Here is a 21,779-nt window from a genome sequence, read left to right as displayed (position 1 = left end):
TCTAGTAGATTTCTTAGTAACTTAGTTTTAGTGTCCTAACGATACTAGTTATTGTTACGTGCCCCATCACACAAGAAGATGGGAATATAACGTTACTTGTACAATTCACCTTAGAATGTACGAACTACAGCAAAATAATGTACAAATAGTAGCAAACAGATGGAGTTATGAATACCAATAAACCTTCCCAATCCTAGGTGAATTGGACGCATTTTTTTGAAAAGCACCTCAATGGCTTCATCATAAATGAAACTGATATACTTTTTTCAGTGTATTTCAATGTACATTTGTGCTGCCTACATTTACCGTTAGACCTTAACGCATTGGAGCTCAGAATACTGAGCTAAAATTTTACCTCAATACATTTATAGCTATTGAAAAACTAACATGCATGAGCAATTGGTCTGATCGAATGTTAGAGAGTTTTCTGAGTCAGGATATATAATCTGTGTTGCAGTTCCAAGCCGATTCGAGTTCCGAGTTGTGGAAGCTGCTATAACATCTCCTCATCTAACAGACCATATGTAATATTAGCTTCTATACTCTTCTGTCTTTGCATGGACAAGAAGGATTGGCCTCTAAACTAGTGAATTGCTCTCTCTTTTCCAAAACTTTATACACCCTCTTAACCTGGACCACAAGCCAACTTTCCGCGATGCTTCAGACAAATCCACAGGTTCCTTAAATTTTGCTTTCTCACTTAATTCTTCGAATGAATCTACTACGTTTTGAAGTCTTGCAACAAATTCTATGAGAAGGGAGGTGAATGTTGCTAAAGACAAAGCACTGGCACTTTCGTATGTCTTTGATTCTTCTTCTTCGTCGTCCTCTTCCTCTTCCACCTCCTTTAGTGCATCATTAGCTTTAGGCAGAGAATGTGCTGTCCGGAATTTTGGTTTCTCTGTCTTGATTTCTGGGGTTACTCCTGCAGTTTGGTTGTTATTACTAGCCACGTTAAACATCCTATTATCCCAACTTTTTGAGGTAAGGATGGAGTCGATATCGATAACTGTTTCACTAAGAGATCTGTGATGTTGAAAAGAGTTTCTGTCATCATCCATGCTTCCAAGCTCCTGGGGAATATCCACTACTGCAGTTCGAGTTCCGATTTCCCAGTTTTCTGCATTGACAAACAGATAAGATTTCCGATCCACCTTTTTTTGCAACTGTTCTGCTGCTTCATGCACTTCATAGAGAATGTCCACTGACCCCAACTTCTCCATCTTTTTCACCTTTTCCCCAAGTTCTCTCAACACTTTGGCACCTGCTGTACCTACTCTCTGAAGCTCATTACGGAACACCTGTCTTCTTTCGGCAGGAGCCTGCGTGTAAAATATTTAGTAGTCATTTTCTCTGATAAAGAGGTCATAGCATTACCGAATAAAGTGGTATAACTGAGACATCTGGATATGCAAGCTCTTAAGCTGAGAAATATTAAACCAATAAATAATAATGCATATCTAACAGCAAAAACTTTTTTTCTTTTATAATGGTGGTGTCCAGGCCAGCTTACGCACACCTCGACTATTACATCGAATACTTGCTACCTCCCACCAACACAGTTACTGGGTAACTTTGTTCACAGCTTGAGCAACAGTTTAATTTTATAAGTTGAGATGATTTACAAGGAGGGAATAGATGACATGTTTCCATCGAATACTGCAGAACATGTTTTTTTTTTTTTTCCGTCATTTTTATTTACCCCCATTTTGGAGGATTTATAATGATTCCACACTTCCCCTCCAGCGTGACTCGAACCCTGGACCTACCGATCGTGGGTGGAGGTGCTTTACCAACTGTGCAACCCTCACTTGTCTTTTCCGTCATTACAATTGAAAGAATAAACATTAAAAATAAGAAGCACATACACTCATAAATATGAAAACTGAAGAATAACTTTTATATTCTTCTAGCTAAAATATCATAGGCACGCAACTACAGGAAAACTTTTAAATAAGAGTAAGGAAAGACTCCGAATTAACTGAGGGATAATACTTAACAATAGATGGTGCATCTAACAGAGCACCTAAAATTTTCAGAGATACAGGGAGATGCTCAAACACAACAGGGTGTAAATTCAACAGTTCAGGCAAGAACAGTCATATGTATTGCTTCTCCACCAAATAACGACAATTATTCTTTACCGGCAATCTTTTTCAAGCAGAGGGGCTAAGCGTGCACCAAGTGATAATAAGTCATCAAAGAATTTAGTTACACTTAGTGAGTACTCTGCCTTTCAGGGTTAATTTCCCACATAGAAAAGGATGCCTTAATTTAGCACGATTTTTAAATAGTTCATCTGCTAATGAAAAAGTCTTACATGCATGCATGCCATTGATGATGCCAAGTTATATTCTCAAACAATGAAGGACCCTAATACAAATATTAATTTTAGTATATGATTTTTTTTATTTTTTTTGAGACTAGTAACATTAATCTTATTATATGATTGTTCTGAGGTATATACACCTATTAAAAGTACAATAAGTTTGGTTCAATTCTATACATGACAACAACAATGGGCTACATATTATCAGGGAACAGAAGAGCTGACAAACTTCTATTTTCACAAGTACTTAACACAGACAGACAGGGAGACAACATAAGATTAGTACTGCAAACAATTGGTAGAAGACCCCCCTCCCCCCCCCCCCCCCCCCCCCCCCCCCCCCCCCCTCTTCCCATATTCAGAAGCAAAAAGAATTGCTAAAAGTTTTAATGCCCAAGGTTCAGTGAAGGGGTCTACAGTCGTTTTAGGACTGCTTCCGGAGAAGATTTGCACTGGCTAGGGCTAGCAGGAAGTCGGAAAAAGGAGTAGAGAAATAACCTGTATTTCAGATAGTATACAGCCATGCAGTGCCATAACCATGAAAGCGCAATATCTTAATGCACCGCTAACTTTAACATAGTTTTTCCAAGGATATTTAATCATCTTGTATGGACCATGGGGTGGCTCCCAGATTGCAAATGCTACCTGCGGTACCAAAGTAAGGACATCCGGCTAGCAAAATTTCATGAAATTACTAATCCATGCAGCAAAAATGCTTAAGCATACCAGAGCTTCCTCTTGGCTTATAGATTCTACTGTTGATCTGTAGCCATTGTAAACTGGATCATCAGCTGCTTGGTAAGTAAGAATTTTTGAAGGGATTCTCTTATACTCGACACACTTCAGATACTCACTGATACAACCTGCAAGATTTCAATTTCATCAACCATGGAAAGAGGAAGTGGAGAAGAGTAACAACCATCTCAGAGGTTGAATTACCTTCTAGTGAAGTAGCTATATTGATGAAATTCTTAGCCACCAGATTGTGAAGATCCTCACCAGCCCAGATGGGATACACACATATGTTCACAGCTAAGGAAACAGCAGCACCAAGTGCAATGAGCAAAAACCGACTTACAGCTGTATGAATAAATTCTCTTGTGCGATAACCAGATACCATGATGAAACAATACGTTATCAGGAAAACTCGGAAACCATATTCATAGGGCTTCATTGCCGGGTACTGTTTTGCATAAGTAATGCAAAAACCTAGAAGGCCAAATGAACTGCAGTCAGCAAGGTACAAATATAACAAAGAGATGAACATCAATTCACACATCTATAAGCCACGAGTACTGACCAGAAAACCAGACCTGTTATGAATATACCAATGACTATAACGACTTCTTCCCAGTCCCCGGCCAACTGAGACAATTCAGCCATTCCAAGAGCAAGTCCTCCAGCTGATAGCGTCCCAAGCCCACGATTAAACCCTTTGCTTAGAGTGGCTCCTGTGGACAGTTCAAAACACATATCGGTATAAAAAGCTCCATACAAAGCTATACAGAAAACAAATAAAGCAGTAGCCGAGGGTTGAAAGGTACCAAATGCAAAGAAAAATACAAACTATACTGATGGCAGATATGGGTGTACCATGATAACTAATGAGATTTCTTAGCTAAAATGCCTCCTGCTTGCATTAATAGTAACCGCCAATGGGATAGATTGAAAAAACTAGAAAGAATAAAATAAAATAAAATGAAATAAAAAGAAAACATTTATCAACGTGCGACAAGTTGTCCCGTTCTTTTGTAAAACCATATCTAGGGGTGTCAAATGGGCGGGTTGGGCTGAAATTGGCCCAATCAAAATGGGCTGAGGTAATAAATGGGTTGGGCTGAATTGGGCTAAAAATGGGCTGGGTCATGACCCGCCCAACTTGACCCAGTTTTTTTGAAGGGTCTATTTTCTAGAAAATTATTTTTCTTGAAAATTATTTTCGCGGATTTTTCGTGAAAAATATTTTTGAGGAAAACATTTTCCGTGGTAAATATTTTCGAGAAAAACATTTTTCGTGAAAAATATTTCCCATCATATTAAACATATTTTCCTGAAAATATTTCCATTCATATTAAACATACCACAAACTAGTAAGATACATGATACAAGAAACGTGTATACATTAAAAAAAAAAAAAAGTAAATCTCAAGCAATAAACCCAAATTTAAGTAAATCTTAAAAATGAGCTAGAATTGGGCTAGTATTGGGCTAAAATGGAGATCACTTTAAAATGGGCTATGTTGGGTTGGGCTAAAATCAGCCCAATATAAAATTATCTTGAGCCCAACCCATAAAATTTTGGGCGGGTTGAGCGGGCCATCACCTTTTGGGCCAAATTTGACACCCCTAACCATATCCATATGCATAACTGGAAGCATAAACAAATAACCTTTTCTTTTGCAAAAGGGCTACATGTACCAACTGCCTAGCAGCCAAAATTGTGGTTGTAAAATGATGAGTATGCCCCCAACATTATTTACTCTTTTTGGGCATCCTTTTAGGTCAATATTCTTGCGTGAATCTTGTACGCATTATCACATTTTCAGTAATTCGTTTTACATTGAAACCATAACCAGTCACGAACTTATATTCCCCAAAGAAATCCTAATCTTTGGATATTTGTTTTCTTCATAATATTTGAGTAATAACTTTGCTTGACAAGCTATCTCCATATGAATCATCCTGAACAGTACAAATATTACCGACTGTTAGGATATTAAATACAAGTTGGCAGAATAATCCATCCATCAGAAGGTTCCCTTTAAAAATAATTAATCAGCCACTAAATTATTAAGGAACATAGCTCATACAAAAGGTCATGCAAGTTGAGAGGTTTCACAACAGAAGTTCATTAATGTCAATCTATCCAAAAAAAAGAATATCAAAATAAAAGTTTGGGCCTACCACTATCCGGGTAATTCTGTGACATGAATAAAGTTTTTTATTTCAAAACAATTGACTTGTTCAAAGCGTATAAGTGCTCTTTTTTCTCCACGGTTACTATCAGCAAAACCATATCTTCTTACATACTAGCAAAAAAGTTTACATCTTTGACGCATACATTTATGAGTTAATTGTCAAAAACACACCTCAATTATTACTTTCACACCCCCAACTATCAGTTGTTCCCATTTCCTACATGAACTATCACTATATTAAAATATACCTCAAAGTTGATTAGGGATAGTTATTACCTTTCCTAACTGGACTATCACCATCTACTCGACTAGGTTTTTTTTTTTTTTTTGATATGTAGATGATGGTGTAGTTTGAGTGTGAAACTCGCGAAAAAGTGATAGTTCATAATTTTTTTTTAACCATTACAAACAAACAACATACCCGGTATATTCCTACAAGTGGGTCTGGGAAGGTAAAGCATACGCAGACCTTAAACCTACCTCGAGGAGATTGTTTTTAATTTAATTAAATCTACAATAACTACACAAAATCGACATACAGTTACCAACATCAAAAGGGAAAAAAGTATAGTAACACTTACCAATACTGAACTCAAAAACTACAACAACAGTAAGAATAGCCCAAACAGAATATCTACTAAGCTCTTTAACCGGTTCTTTAAAGAAGATTAACAAAGATATAAGCATCAATGCTAAACCCATTTTCGCAGAGAATACAATCTTTCTCGGGTCGGTTCGACCCATTTCCATAGCCTTTACAGCTACTCTTTTCCAATCTTTCCATATCTCAGCAAATTTCTCCTTAAAAGAAGAACAACAACCAGAAGAAGGTTCTTGATAATCAAATGTGTGATTGAATTCAGGTAACTCTGTGTAATCTCCGTTGCACGAGGATAAAAGCCTTTCTCTTATTCTTTTTTCTTCGAAACTTTTTCTAAAGGAATTTAATTTCCTCACCATTTTTGTCTTCCTTATTGCCTAACCAGTGTAAAGTGTATAAAACTGACGAGTGAAGGAAAGAGAAAAAAGTGAATGTGGAGAATTGAGCGCTATTGACAGTTTCCAGATAAAACCTTATGAAGACGCGTGGAGATTGGTGGGGACCCATTCTTTTGTATTTTCAACGAATGAGATATTTTGGGCAGCTGCTGTGGGGCCCATGTGGCAATTTCGTTAAAGTAGCTACTCTTTTTCCTTTCCTTTGGCGGAATATAGGACAGCCCTTTAAATGTAAATTTCGCTTATTAGAAACTTGGATTTATTCTTATTATAAATAGTACTTCATGTATTTCAATTTGTTTTCTCTTAATTTTCTTTTTAATCCGTTGAAAGGAAATGCCTTTTTTTTCTTACAATTCTTTAAGACGAGGGAGTCATTGTTCTTGAAGACAAGGATAAATATTTACTCTTGTCTTTAAGAACAATTATTACTAACAATAAAATGGGAAAAAAGATATATAAAAATTGTCATGTTTCAAATTACGAGAGCTAAACTAACTAATGTTCGGTGTGAATTCTGATATAGCTTTAATTTTCTTGAAATTAAAAATTACATAAAAAAATATTATAAGTCACAATAATTAATAGTTCAAAATATTTACAAAATATTTGAGAAGGAAAGAGTATAAATGTATTGAAACATCTCAAACTGTATAAGTTCAACAGAGAGAGTAACAAATAAATTCCTGCAATTTAAAAGGTGAAATTAACATAAATAACTATCCACCTAAAAAGTAATTGTCAAGTATATACAGATAATATTTTGTACATTGATTAACTAATACTCCCTCCGTCTCAGCTTATCTGTTGTGATTCTTAAAAATAATTATCTCAAATTATTGTCATTTTTGAAGTTCAATACAAAATAATTACTCCCTCCGCCGCGAAAAGATTAGCATGTTTCAGATTACGAGGGTCAAAAGATATTTTTTTAATCATAAATTTTTTATTTTATGTAAATTTTATAATATGAAGAAATTATTTACCTTTTCACATTTTGATACTTTGATGTTGTATTTTCTCTGTCGAACTAATGTTTCATCCATTCAAAATACCATTTTTACTGCTAGAAATATACTCCCTCCAGATAAAAAAGAATGTCCATTTAGTCATTTGTACGCCCCTTAATAAAATACTAACTCCTAGAAAAAAAAAGGTAATTTGACTAAACTGCTTTTAATTAAATAGGTATAATTTAGGTTTATTCTGTAAAAAAAAAATCAATAAAAAAGAAAATAAATAGAAATAAGATTGGGATTTGACCATCTAACACTTAATAGGGGCAAATCTGAAGAAAAAAAAAGATTAATTCTTTCTTAATTTGATAAGTGAACACTCTTTTTGACTCAAGTAAAATAAGTCAAGTGGGTACTCTTTTTGACCTAAAGGAAGTAATATATAAGTCAAAGTTTTATTTTGATTTTCGTGTTTCATTCACTCATACAAAAAGGAACAAATGAATATGTTGCACTACATGTATCGAAAGTAATCGTGCCATGCAAATCTGGTTCTTCAATAGGCCATAGCCAATGCCAATTACAAGTATTCATTTTTCACTATCCACTTGCCATATACTATATGTACCACTGAAATTTGTTTCCTACTTCCTCATTTGCAATTATATAAGATAAAAGGAAAAATGATGTCTCGCAAAATTCAAATTTCTATATGAAAAAAGAACATGCTATTGTATTTATGTTGCTTCCTTCATATGATAATTGTATAATATGTTTATATATTGTACGAGTATAAAATAACTCGAGTTGTATTTATTTGCACCAGTCACAAATTGTCAATTTAACTTACGCAGATAGTACTTATTTTGTGTGTGTCTAAAATAACTTTACCTTTCAGCAAACAAAGGGTCATACAACATCGAAGGCAACATGTAAATTATGGCAGTGACATGATTTTCAGTGCTAACAATAATGAATAATCACACCTCATAAATGACTGCTGGGCAATCCTCTTTCTGGAAAGTGATCAAGTTGACATATATACTAATTATCAATGATAGTAACAACTTATAAGATCCTAAACATAGTGGAAAAAGATGCTGAAATTTACCTTGTATATTAATTCAGCTCATTCTGTTTATTTAACACCCCTAATATCGATTGTAGTTCCTAACACAATGTTTCACACTTGGCCTTTGGTGTAGGTTGAAAGCCAGTCAAGAATATCTAGTTGTTTCTTTTTACTTACCCATGCAAATCGAGTTGGAAATGAAGACAACCTTGTGGATATAATTTCTTTATTTTCTTAATTTGTCGCTGTCTTTTAACACATTTCATCTTCTTCTTTTAAAAAAAATAATAATAATTATGTTTTTGTCTATATTTATTACTAGTACTCCATAAAGAGAGATTGCGTAATTAAAATTGTCCTAAAATGCATGTTTGTTGTAGTTGATACTTGTACAACATTTTTTTTTGCACGGATTGTCCTTCAAAGGTGCTGGTCTTTAATTTTTGGCCCTCAAATTGCCGGTCTTTAATTTTGGCCTTTGCTTAAAAAAGTGAATAAAAATACTTCGAGTTTCTGGGTTCGAACCTCAGCTCAGTAAGAAAAAAAAATCGCAAGGTAAGGCTTCTCGAAAAGTCTGTCATATACGATATAATTTGCCTTAAAATTCTACGTTAAGGTAGAGATTTGCCTTAAGACAATTTTTTTTTACTCTGCTGAATTTTTACTAAACTAGGATTTGAATCTAGAATCTCAAAATATTTTAGACAAAAATTAAAAATCAAATACCAACACTTTAGGGCCAAAAATTAAAGACCACCCCCGAATAAAGACAAATTGACCCTTGTACAACATAACGTTAGGAAAGCTCCTTTCTATAATTTTTTAATTAAAGTAGATGGTAGGTCCAAAGTGTACCTGTTTCATGTTTGTTGTAACTGCGTGAAAATAGCATTTTTATATATTGGTCATTTTCAACCCCAAAGAAATGTGCAAAACGCCAAAACATCCGAGGACATTCTTACGTAAGCTACGTTGATCAAACGGAGAAGCACATAGACTTTGACAAACGCATCGGAATTTAGGGCCTGTTTGGAAACCCAGCAGCCAGGTAATTGGAATTGGGTGTAATTACACAGTTTGACCTGTTTGTTTGACCAGGTAATTACATAGTTAGGTGGGAATTGGGTGTAATTGAGAGGGTGTAATTACACTCTCTAATTCTCAAAGGGGGGGGGGGGGGGCTGAGAATTGGGTATAATTACACCTTGTAATTACTGGGTTACCTTTTCGTTTATTTCTTTTTAATTTTATTTTAATTTATTTTCTTTTTTAATTTATTTTTTATTTCTATTATTTATTTTATTTTATTTTAATTTCTTTTCTTTTCTTTTCTAATTTCTTTTTTATTTTTACTTTTAAATTATTTTTATTTTTTAAAATATATTTTCTTTTTAAGTATTTATATTTCATTTTCTTTCTTCTCATTCCCAACCTTTGCTTTTTGTGGTTCCATGTAATTGCTCGTATTTTTTTTTATTCATTTAGCATAACCGTGTTAATATTCTAATTTTTTAAACTACATCTCTTAATATTAGAAAGAATAAGTCATTAACAAACTTGGCATATAATGAGTGACGTTATTAAAGTAGAATTTCGTTGTGAATGAGGTTATATACTTATACTTTCTCTTTCTTTTGAATTATAAGAGTATTTACTTATGTTACGTTGAAACTTACTTATGTAATGTAGGAATTTCACATAAGAGTATTATGTTAAATTTTTTTCTTTTGGATTTTGAATTTGGGTTGTATTTTCCATTCTAAAAATATTTGCTTTAGTACTATTGACTTGTTATTTCACATTGCATGTTGTTTATTTTTCACTTACAGTTATAGAATTACTATCAAACATTTGAATAATGTTATGGCATTATATTTATAAATATTATTTTTTTGTCAAACATCCAATCCCATGATGTTCTCACAAAAAAGGTATGTTTTTACATTTTATAATCAATTAAAATTAAAATATTATTAATTTGAAATTTATATATCAATTATTTTTTACAATATTAGTTACAAATATATGATTATTAATTAACATATTTTCAAGAAACAATGTATTATTAAAGGCACATATTTTTTAAATATCAATTTTAAATTTTTTATAATCAAATGATATTTTTAAATTAAACTAACCGTGTAATTAAACTTGTACAACCAAACAACACGCTTGTAATTACACTATGACAAACAAACATGTCATTGTAATTACTAGACTGTGTAATTACTAGGCTGTGTAATTACTAGGGTAGTAATTACACCAATTCCAATTACCAGGTGGCTTTCCAAACAAGCTCTTATTGAATTTGTTTTTTCTCTTCTAGTAACCTCAATTGCAGGAAAAAAAGAAAAAGAAAAAAAAAGCATGCAAATAATTTTTTTTAATCCAGCGCCAATAAAAAAAAAACTCCAGAAAATTGCACCTTCAATGAATGAGTTTAACTTCTAAGCATATAAAAAAATTTTACACCACGAAATTAAGATGACCTACGTTAACAAGTTACTTTCTTTCATGATCTAATTTGGTACTGTAGAAAATAAAGTAGATGAACTGCTATAACAAGTTAAAATGCATTAACAATATAAAAAATAGTTACACTGTCAATCCACAATAAATCAATAATTAGACAAAATGGAAAGATCTAAGCCCAGTGTTGCAGTGGACACTAGAAATTAATATTCTAAAACAAAAAGCGACTACAAATAGACAATTGTTTTTAATTAGGTGAAAACCTGAAAGTACGTGTGTGGTTGTGGATATTGTGGTGTTACATGTGTTTCTGCTTCAGCTTGGTTGTCGCAATTAGAGCTTAGTTGGGGCATTTGCTCTTGCTTTAGATCATCGTCATTGGCACTTAAATATTGTATCTCCAATATTTCAACTCTCCGATTTGTCTTCTTTCTTATTTTGATGGCCACATCTTGTGGTACAAAATTCCCCCAAACAATTACTCTGCTGTGATTTTTCTCTATGAATCTTGTCTCCAGCCCTTCATTAACAGCAATCAAGTTAATTCAGAATCTTTCTAATAAATTTAATCAAACTAATAATCCATTTGGTCAATATTCCAAAATCTGGTTATTTGGAAAGTGTTTTTGGTCAGACATGCTCTTCGAAAAAATAGCTTAGAGATTCAGTTTGTGTTTGACTAATCGTTTATTTTGAAAAACACTTTTGCGAATATTAGAACAACAATTTGTGTTTGATCAATATTTCAAACATGCTTATGGGGGGGAGGGAATTCAACTTCTGGGAAAAAATCTTCTGCTACTATTCGAAAAATACTTTTTACCCAACCTTAAAAGATTAGTCAAATATCACAATGTCATCTCTCTAACATATGCACTTTCAAAATAAAAACAAGCACTTATAACTTCAGAGGAATTGGCTAAACAGGCTATAAGATTAAAGAATAAAGATAGCGGCTTTATGAAATCTGCAAGCATATGCTAATTACCTGGTATTGTGAGAAGTGCCCGACTTACTTTCATGTAACATCCTCTGCAATCTATGTTAATCCTCATAACCATGCAACATAACTGCAATATTCTTGAACATATTAGGCACAGAAAAATTGCTATCAAAATAAGGGAAAAGGGAAAAAGAAAAAGGAATCAAGGACCAGAAGCAGATGCAACCTTTGTACAACTGGTTCAACTGAACAGAATATTTTCAACACCAAACACACACACACACATATATATATATGACCAGAAGCAGATGCAACCTTTGTGCAACTGGTTGAACTGAACAGAATATTTTCAACACCAAACACACACACAGATATATATATTATTTTATTTTATTCAACACCATACTTACTGTCTATGTATATGTGTGTGAAAAAACACTAAAACGTCAACAAATAGTAAATTTTGACGGCCAGAATCTATCAAGTTTAAATTATGGATCCCTATCAAGAATTTTTACCTTCTGAGTCATGAAGAAAGGAAGATTTTTTCTGTGCAGAGCCAAATGCTAGGAAGGAGATGATGGAATTCTATGAATTGGAAAGATTATGGATAATTCATTTCCTTTTTTTGCAGTCTTATTGACTGATTGGAATCTGATTCCTGCCTAACAAGCATTTGCACATTAGGTAGTTAATCTGTTCATTGTTCTTCACTTCTCCTAATATGCCTCGTGGGAAAAGCATCACTTTCTTGTTCTAAAAAGGCCTATATATGTTTAGAATTAAGGCATCTCCTTTTTGGTGTATAAATATTCCTATTGTTGAAACTATCCCCTTCCCCACACTTAACCTTTCTTCCCAAGAATCTATGTTTTTATTTCCTTAGCTTTTAGAAAGTTAGCATAAAAAGTGATGCACAACTGAGTGAATCTATTCTTGATATTTTACATTATCTTAGACTTTGTGCAATCCACCTCAGACTTCAAGTTTCTCTTTAAACTTTCTTGTATATGGACATTCTTGCTGATGCACTGGAATATTAATATGGGAAAAAGCAAGCTGTTACATCCATCCCTATGAATTACACAGAGTTGATATCAATTTCTATTTTCTTCCCTATGTCTTCATCTATTACATAACTAATTCATTACGAACCATCGATAATATATTCAAATACAATCACCCGTAATTGGCAGAATTAATTGGCGTTGCATCAGTTCCAGCGTTTTTTTTTTTTTTTTTAGCCTTTTCCTTAGCTCTCTTCTCGCTGCTAGATGCGCTTCTCCTTGACTTAACAGATTCATTCAATTTGAGCCAATAAATTAGGTCGAGGCTCGATGGATCACAATGTTTGAGACATCAATTTCCTTTCTCTGTGGTCATGTATTTTATATTTTTATCAAACTCGGATTGACAAAGAAATCCATGATTTTGTTAACAGCGGAAAGTTAAACGAAAACCATTATTTGCACAAGAAGATGAACTATGTAAAGTAGGAAGAAGAGAGAGAAAAAATCTTATTTCATTTCTGTTCAAGTCAAGAATGAGTACAATGAAAGTTATACAATTAAGTAGAAAGAATGGGCTCAAGCATTGGGCTTGACCCGGTACAAATAAAATAAAGTCCAATCTACTTCACACTAGTTTGGGCTAGCCTGTATAAGTCCAACACCCCCCTTCAAGTTGAAGGGTGGGAACACACCCAACTTGGACAAGAACCCATGATGTGCAGCACCAGGAAGAGTCTTCGTAAACAGATCAGCCAGTTGAGTTGCAGATGAGGTGTGAGCTAGAGTAATAAGTCCTTCAGCAAGCTTGGTTCTAACCAAATGGCAGTCCAGCTCTATATGCTTGGTTCTCTCATGGGAGACAGGATTTTAAGCAATATGAATAGCAGCCTGGTTGTCACAAAACAAGGGGATAGGAGAAGTGGAACATAAACCCAAATCAGCAAGCAATCTAGAAAGCCAAGTGAGGTCAGCAACAGCCTTGCTCATGGCTCTATATTCAGCCTCAGCAGAAGACATAGAAACAACTTGTTGCTTCTTGGCTTTCCAGCCTATGAGACTACCACCAAGTAAAACACAATAGCCAATGACAGACTTTCTAGAATCTAGATAGGAGGCCCAATCACTGTCACAGAAGGCAGTGAGGGACAGATCTGGACCATTGTTAAAAAAAAAATACCATAATAAAATGTACCCTTCAAGTATCTTAAAAGGTGCAAAGCAGCATTCATGTGAGGAAGGCACGGAGATTGCATAAATTGGCTAAGGTGCTACACAGCAAAACAGATATCCGGCCTGGTATCTGTCAAAAAAATTCAACTTCCCAATCAAAGATCTGTAAACCTCAAGCTTGGGCAACTTGGCACCATCATGAGCCTTGAGTTTGACAGTCAATTCAAGGGGACAAAGTAAAGGAGAAACCTCTGAACAGCGAAACTCATGAAGTAAATCCTATATAAATTTCCTCTGATGAAGCAGGACACCAGAACTGGAATAAAACACCTCAATGCCCAAAAAATAATTTAGGCTGCCCAAGTCTTTGATCTTGAATTGCTCATGAAGAAAAGATTTTAATGCAGATATCTCATGAAGGTCAGTTCCAGTCAAAATAATATCATCTACATAGACAACAAACACCACTATAGAAGACCCAGAAGTCTTTGTAAAAAGGGAATAATCATTGAGTGAATGACTGTAACCTCTTGAAGAAAGAGCCTGAGAGAGATTGGCATACCACTGTCTAGATGCCTGTCTTAGCCCATAAAGAGATTTATGCAATTTGCACACATCTTGGTACTGGGAGGATGAAGAAACAAAATAACCCGGGGGAAGTTTCATGAAAACCTCTTCATCCAAATCACCATGTAAGAAAGCATTGTTGACATCTAATTGAAACATGGGCCACTGCTTCTTGACAGCCACAACAACCAATGTTTTAATAGTTGACATCTTAACAACGGGGGAAAAGGTTTCATGAAAATCAATCCCTTCAATTTGTGTATCCCCTCTAACAACTAGCCTAGCTTTATATCTTTCAAGTTGACCATCAGCCTTGTATTTCACTTATAGACCCACTTCCAACCTATAGGTTTCTTACCAGGAGGGAGGTCAACAACAAGACAAGTGTGATTTGCCTCCAAGGCCTCAAATTCCTTTTGCATAGCAACTTGCCATTCAGGGATAGAAGAAGCTTGAGAATAAGTAGAAGGCTCAAACACAGGCTGAACACAAGCAGTATTCAGGGCAGATATGGAACAAGAAGGAGGAAGATCACAGTGGTAGTCTTTCAAATAAGCAGGAAGGGTATGTTGCCTAGAAGATTGTCTGACATGAACAGTAGGAGCTAAGGAAGGGACTGGAGAAGATGGCGAAGGAGAAATGTGTTGGGGAAAAGCACCACTAATCGGAAGAGAAGAAGACAATGGGGGAGAACCAGGAGAAGGGGATGAACCAGAAGAATAAGAAGGAGGAGGTGAAGTAGAATGGTCAGTTACAGGAAAAGAAGGAGCAGTGTCATCAGGAATAGAAGATAAAGGGAAAAGTGGAGAGGAAGGGGAAGAAGGATCAGAGAATGGGAAAATATGTTCATGGAATGCCACATTCCTAGAGACAAAAGTAGATTTAGAAACTAAGTTGTACAATTTGTAACCCTTTTTGGCAAACGGGTACCCCAAGAACACACAAAGAACAGACCTAGGATCAAATTTCTGCCTATGGACCTTGGGAGTAGTGGCACAGCAAAGACAGCCAAATGTTCTAAGGTGATCATAAGTAGGAACAGTATCATAGAGCAGCTCAAAAGGACTCTTGTTATTAATGATGGGAGAGGGGAATCTAATTTATAAGGTAGGCGGCTGTCAAGATACAGTCACCCCAGAAGGAAGTAGGTAGCTTGGATTGAAAAAGTAATGCCCTAACAGTTTCTAGAAGATGTCTATGTTTCCTTTCCACTACCCCATTTGTTGGGGAGTTGGAGGACAAGAAGTTTGATGAATGATGCCTTTAGCAGAGAAGAAAGAGGTACCAGCAAGACTAGAACCTAACTCTAGAGAATTGTCACTTCTGACTGTTTGAACCTAAGAGTGAAATTGAGTGTGAACCATTTCAACAAAGGCCTTTAGTAAATCTAAAGAGTTGCTCTTAGCCCCCACTAAATGAGTCCATGTTTCCCTAGAATAATCATCCACAATGGTGAGAAAGTACCTAGCACCAGTAGAAGAAGGGAAATTATATGGACCCCATGTATCAACATGGATGAGCTGAAAAGGGCTAGTAGAATGGATATCACTAGGGGAGAAGGGCAACCTAGTTTGCCTGGCTAAGGGACAAATAGAGCAAGGAAAGGATTGAGAAGTAGACAAGGAAGAATTGATTGCTGGTATGCCTTTCATTCTAGAGAAAGAAATGTGACCAAGTCTAAAATGTCAAATAACATCCATTTTATTCACTCGTGCAGAAGAACATACAGGCGTATCATCAGGGGAAACTGAAAGTAAAAGATCAGAATTACAACTAGATGTGGAAGAACAAACAGGAGCAGTATCACAAGGTAAATCACAAGATAACAAACAATCAGCAGATAAAGATGAAGTAAAAGCAGGAAGAGATTCCACAGTAAAGGAGGAAGGAGTGATCCTCAACTTGTATAGACCATTGTCCAATTTACCAAGAACTAGTGGCTTCTTCAGTGAAGGGTCCTGAAATAGACACATAGTCCTGGTGAACTGAGCAATGCCATTAAACTGAGAAACTAGTTGATATACAGATATGAGATTAAAATGAAAAGAAGGAACATATAGAACATTGTGTAAGGTGAAGTTTGGAAATAGAGTTAAGGAACTAGTATTAGTAACCTTGACCTTATACCCATTAGGTAATGAAACTAGACAAGGAATTGAAAGTGGTTTAATGTTAAAGAGAAGAGATATTTGATCAGATGCCCCAGAATCTATAATCCACGTAGAACTATCAACTTGTGAAAATAAAGCAGGTTTGAGCAAAACATTATGAGTAGCAATCCTACCAGCAAAGTGGGCAGAAGCCATGAGAGAATGAGAGGAACTAGGAGAGATATGAGACTTTTGCATGAGGTGAATTAACTCAGCAAGCTTATCCTTTGTCAAACCAGATGTGCCAAACTGATTATCAGAACATTCAGCAAAAGAAACCAAGGCAGGTGAGGTAGCAGGTGAAGAATCACAGGCAACATTAGCAACAACCTTCTTAGGACCTGAACACTTGGTGAACTTAAAATGTGAATGGTAACCGTGGAGTCTGTGACATTTCTCCATGAGATGTCCAGATCTCTGGCAATATTTGCAAAACAGGAAAGACTTTTGGGAATCATAGTTGGCTTTGTTATTAAACTAAGGCCTAGGACCACCATTTCTGGAGGAGGAAACATGGAAAAATGCAGATTCAGATGGAAAGGAAGAGCTTGTGCACACTTGCCTCTGTTTCTCATCGCTCAAAAGGATGATATAGGTGGTGTCAATGGAGGGTAGGGGCTTCATCATCAAAATATATTGCTTCTAACCTTGACATATACCTCATTTAAGCCCATAAGGAACTGGTAGACCCTTTGTTCCTTCTCAGACTTGGCACCACCAATGCAGTTGCATTTGTTAGCAGAGTGAATCGATATAGAAGCTAATTCATCCCATAATTGCTTAATTTTGGTGAAATAAGAGGCAATATCAAGGGACCCTTGGGAGCTCTTCTTTAGTTCAAACACTCTTGCCCCATCAGCCTTACCATATCTATCCTCAAGTTCTCTCCAAATGTCCTTAGCAAATTTAGAATAGACAACAGACCTTTGTATTTCCTTAGTTACATAATTGACTAGCCAAGCAACAACTAAATCATTGCAGCGCTGCCATTGTCTTAGTAAAGGAGAACCTTCAGCAGGTCTCTCAGAAATACCATGAACAAAGTCAATCTTATTTCTAACTGATAGAGCGATTAAAATCGACCTAGGCCAACTCCCATAGCATGTTCCATCAAATAATTCAGACACAAGAGATGAGGCTAACAAGTCAAATGGATGCACACATAAAGGATGACATGGATGCATGTAATCGTCAGGATGAAACAAGATATGAGTGGAATTAATAGATGTAGTTGTGTTCGTGGTACCAGTAATAGCAGGGATTTCAGTGGTCTCAATTGCCATTGGTCAATGATAGCAATAACAAGCAGGTTGAATTTTCATAGCTAAACTAGATCGAAAACAGTATCGCAATCGAGAAAAATCTAGAAACCCTATGTAATCGATGTGTACAATATAAGCAACACGAAAAAAAATTATCAAGGAAAATCGAAAAAATACCACTCCTCTTTGCAACCGAAAGAGGCACGGCCTTAATAACAACAATTTCTTAGCAAATCTTGAAACGATTTCTCAAAAATCGAACCACACTCAAACAAAAAAAAAAACTTCAAAAAATGTCTTCAAATTCTTCAAATCAAAATCACAAATCAACACATTATGTTGAAACAAAACACAAACAAACTAGTAAAACTCGATTTCGGACTAAAAATCGCAAAATCGATATAAGTTAGGGTTTTAAATTTGAGAGAAATATATGTTGAGGGTAACATCGTTCGAAAGAGAATGAAGAGGTGAGTTCAATTAACCCCCTTTGATACCATGTTAATAGCGGAAAGTTAAACGAAAACCATGAATTTGTACAAGAAGATGAACTATGTAAAGTAGGAAGAAGAGAGAGAAAATATCTTATTTCATTTATGTACAAGTCAAGAATGAGTACAATGAAAGCTATACAATTAAGTAGAAAGAATCGGCTCAAGCATTGGGCTTGACCCGGTACAAATAAAATAAAGTCAATCTACTTCACACTAGTCTGGGCTAGCCTGTATAAGTCCAACAGATTTAGCAGTTAACAATATGGCAAGAAATAGGGAACTCCCTTGTCTAATAAATAAAGGTATAATTGATAGTACAAATTGATGCTAGGTTATCCGTTAATTGGGAAGGATTTGATTATCATTATTGTCATAATTAATTATTGTTCTGTTATCTGGAGGTGCTAAATATGTATCATCTACTCTTTTCCAATAATGATTGACCCCAAATGCTAACTAATTATGAGAAGGTAGTGTTTATTAAAGATAGATGCCATCATAAGCCGTTTTACTGTATCATTCATGCTCATTGTACTTCAGCTTGAAGCTGTTTTTTTTTTCTTTTTTTTCTATTTTTATCTCTAGATAATAATTAAGTAAAATAATTACACATTTAATGAATGATAGAAGCATGGAGCATCTTTATCAGAACATTTGTTTCTTTGACTGGTAAGATATGAAAAATAAGATTTGTGTGAATGTATGGTAATTTGTTATTTTCATACTCAATGCATGTTGCAGCTCACACTACTGTAATTTTCCTTCTACATATAAGAGTCCACACAATAAATATCCTAATGATTCATTCTAGCATTAATAGAAACCCAAGTTCAGCTACTTATCCTAATTTCTTTAGTGAAGAAAAAGAATACTTAAGTGATCACAATATGGCTAATCCTACTGGTGTTCTTACTTTTACACTTATATTTGTTCTTGTACCTACCACCCTTTCACAGACATTTGGCAACTTACCTGCAGGCCCCACCGTGTCATCGTGTGGGCCACTCCTGTTTCAATTGGCTCCCTGTGGACCATTCGTGCAGGGCGCATCGCCCGCACCGACCGAGCAGTGTTGCAGTAACCTCAGGCAACTCTATAGTCAGCAACCAGGTTGCCTTTGCCTGTTGCTCAATCAAACTAGCCTTAGCTCCCTGCCTATCAACACCACATTAGCTCTTCAGTTGCCAACTCTTTGCAGTATGCATGTTGACAGCTCTACCTGTTCAGGTATGTAACATATGAGATATAATGTGAGAAAAAATTAGGGTTTTTTTTTCAAAATATACAAAACATATACATTGACTATGTATATAATATGTATATCAATATATTTATGTATATTTTATATGTATATTTATCCTTAATATACAAAACATACACATTTTTCCGGCTATTATTCTTTAGAGCATTCAAAAAATGTAATATCCCAAAAAATAATCCCTTCTTTGAAGTTTAATACATTATTAATTCATCCCGTTTATGTATTTTTAGTTTCTGAAGGACTGGCTCCTAGCTCACCAACACCTCAAGTTTCCTTTGGGACAAATAGCAATTCAACTGTTGCTGGTATAACATTTTTATACTGTCTTAATGCTTTTCTATTATGTACTAACACAATGTTTCTATGCATTTGTATTAAAAAATTTGCCCTTTTTTGTCTTGCATTTCAGCTTCGCCGATGGTGACAGTGGGCCCACCTAAGATGTCCAGCATTTTGGGATTTGGCGTTAACAACAGCTCTGCTATAAACGTAAATGCAAAGGGGAGCTTGATGATCACCGTGCTATCTTCTTGGGGTGCATTATTCTGGCTCTAACAGTTTTCGTATTGTTTGTAAAGTCATTATTTGACTTAAAGTTTAGTTCAGACGTGATATGTATCAAGTAGAATATGCTTGAGTACATGTTTTTCTATCATAGATTTGTTTGTCCACCCATTTTAAAACTAGTTATTCCCCTAGCCCCGTTTCAAGAATCATATGCTAATTTTATAACATATATTTATGCTCATATGCCAATTTTTTTTTCCAGTCATATGCCAATTTAATAGCATATCTTTATATCTGTACCAATGACTATACTCAGTCACATCTAAGGACGAATATACTTGAAGTATTGGTGCCATATTCCCTTGAAGTAGCCCAGGAAAGTTCAACTTTTATTTATGATTTATCACATCACAGAACAGGAAAGTCTCCTCTTAGGTTTTTATTAGTGAAGCCACATATTCAAATCCTTCATCGATCTCCTACAGCGGAAAATGAGTAGCTAAGCATAGAGTTGGGTGAGGACTCACAGGCTCCAGCTGTTAAAATTCACTAATCAAACTAAATACAATATGTTTCGATATTATCCAGTAATTTATTTACGTTTCAGCATGGAAATTTTGGCTGGAATATCTCTCACGCGTATTTATCACAATATGAAGAGTGAGAATCCTTCATTAGAATAGAACTTATCTATTTCAGACTAGGTGCCTCAACCGCCGGATTTGCCTTTAAAAAGTCTGGGTTAGATCCCTCCAGTACTTCTGGAAATTCTCGCGATTGAATTGGTTCCTTGTACAAATTCGTATCCTTGAAATCTGTAGCTCCATCGATATTTTTGGCAACAGCAATGCCACATGCAATTTTCTGCACTTAAAACACGCACTGGTAGAACAAACTACAGCATCGTTATATGCACAACATAGTTATTGTTCTGCATCATGCCTCATCCCTCATCTATATGAATAATCAAACTTTCATTGAGAGTTAGTTGAACAATGAGAATCTCTTGGAAGTCTACAATTTTAGTAATTGGAAATTAGAAATCTATTAACAGAACAGTCACTTCCAAATGGGAGGGAAACTGAAACATGCACATAGCAAGACCGTAATATGGTCATGAATACACTTGATATGCCCCCAACAACTAAATAGAGGTTCAGTAGGTCTCAAGGTGAGCAACATAAAATCATCTAGTCAATAGTTTTGCATTTTTCATTAATATATATATTTTTTAATTAGATGGTGTTCAGGCCAGCTTGCGGTACCCGTACCTACTAATTCAACAGAGTACCTGCTACGCTCCACTAACAAAGGTACCTGGTAACTATGTCCATGAATGTTGACGCTCCATAAGATCTGACAAATCGAAGGCTGCACTAACCAAGTGACCAAGTTTGTAAGGTTTTCTCATAGATACACTGGCAAGAGTGATACCTGAAGTACCTCCATGGAGGAAGTTCGCCCAAACATGAAACAGCAGTGCTGGCATTCCTAATCCAAACATATTATTAGACCAAAAAATCATATATAACCAGTTCATCGTATTAACCTGTTGCTCCAGTAATTAATCATGAAGTCATTTAGGACTCAAGAATCCTAACATCCTTAGAGACGCTTCTACAATCTCCTGGAAATGGAAAAGAAAAAGACGCTATCTGATAGCCCTTCA

At 35.3% G+C, this 21,779-nt stretch overlaps 3 protein-coding genes across 3 annotated transcripts; 1 reads left to right on the top strand and 2 right to left on the bottom strand.

Annotated features, from left to right (window-relative positions):
- Nucleotides 1-349: 349 nt before the first annotated feature.
- Nucleotides 350-6,295, bottom strand: LOC132633291 (aluminum-activated malate transporter 9-like). Its single transcript, XM_060349598.1, has 6 exons — nt 5,829-6,295; nt 3,643-3,780; nt 3,269-3,538; nt 3,056-3,192; nt 2,828-2,974; nt 350-1,322 (listed from the first exon to the last, which is right to left on the bottom strand). The coding sequence occupies exons 1-6, from the start codon at nt 6,205-6,207 to the stop codon at nt 579-581; spliced, it is 1,815 nt and encodes a 604-aa protein (XP_060205581.1). The 5' UTR covers nt 6,208-6,295; the 3' UTR covers nt 350-578.
- Nucleotides 6,296-10,828: 4,533 nt separating this feature from the next.
- LOC132633290 (uncharacterized) lies at nt 10,829-12,516 on the bottom strand. The gene is made up of 3 exons (XM_060349597.1): nt 12,208-12,516; nt 11,735-11,816; nt 10,829-11,266 (listed from the first exon to the last, which is right to left on the bottom strand). Exons 1-3 carry the CDS (start codon nt 12,217-12,219, stop codon nt 10,998-11,000), a joined length of 363 nt encoding a protein of 120 aa, XP_060205580.1. The 5' UTR covers nt 12,220-12,516; the 3' UTR covers nt 10,829-10,997.
- Nucleotides 12,517-18,629: 6,113 nt separating this feature from the next.
- LOC132634344 (non-specific lipid transfer protein GPI-anchored 10-like) lies at nt 18,630-20,383 on the top strand. Its single transcript, XM_060350604.1, has 3 exons — nt 18,630-19,569; nt 19,834-19,908; nt 20,013-20,383. Exons 1-3 carry the CDS (start codon nt 19,041-19,043, stop codon nt 20,156-20,158), a joined length of 750 nt encoding a protein of 249 aa, XP_060206587.1. The 5' UTR covers nt 18,630-19,040; the 3' UTR covers nt 20,159-20,383.
- The last annotated feature ends 1,396 nt before the right edge of the window (nt 20,384-21,779 follow it).

The sequence above is a fragment of the Lycium barbarum genome, chromosome 3, assembly GCF_019175385.1.
Source record: "Lycium barbarum isolate Lr01 chromosome 3, ASM1917538v2, whole genome shotgun sequence".
NCBI classification, from domain to species: domain Eukaryota; kingdom Viridiplantae; phylum Streptophyta; class Magnoliopsida; order Solanales; family Solanaceae; genus Lycium; species Lycium barbarum.
This window is presented reverse-complemented; position numbering and strand designations above follow the sequence as displayed.

Coding starts and splice junctions, on each gene's coding strand:
- LOC132633291 (XM_060349598.1), bottom strand. CDS start 6,207: ATGGTGAGGAAATTAAATTCCTTTAGAAAAAGTTTCGAAGAAAAAAGA. Junction 3,781..5,828: donor AGTTTTTGAGTTCAGTATTG/GTAAGTGTTACT, acceptor AACTGTCCACAG/GAGCCACTCTAAGCAAAGGG. Junction 3,193..3,268: donor TATAGCTACTTCACTAGAAG/GTAATTCAACCT, acceptor GAAATCTTGCAG/GTTGTATCAGTGAGTATCTG.
- LOC132633290 (XM_060349597.1), bottom strand. Junction 11,267..11,734: donor GGCACTTCTCACAATACCAG/GTAATTAGCATA, acceptor CTGTTAATGAAG/GGCTGGAGACAAGATTCATA.
- LOC132634344 (XM_060350604.1), top strand. CDS start 19,041: ATGTATGGTAATTTGTTATTTTCATACTCAATGCATGTTGCAGCTCAC. Junction 19,570..19,833: donor TGACAGCTCTACCTGTTCAG/GTATGTAACATA, acceptor ATGTATTTTTAG/TTTCTGAAGGACTGGCTCCT. Junction 19,909..20,012: donor TAGCAATTCAACTGTTGCTG/GTATAACATTTT, acceptor CTTGCATTTCAG/CTTCGCCGATGGTGACAGTG.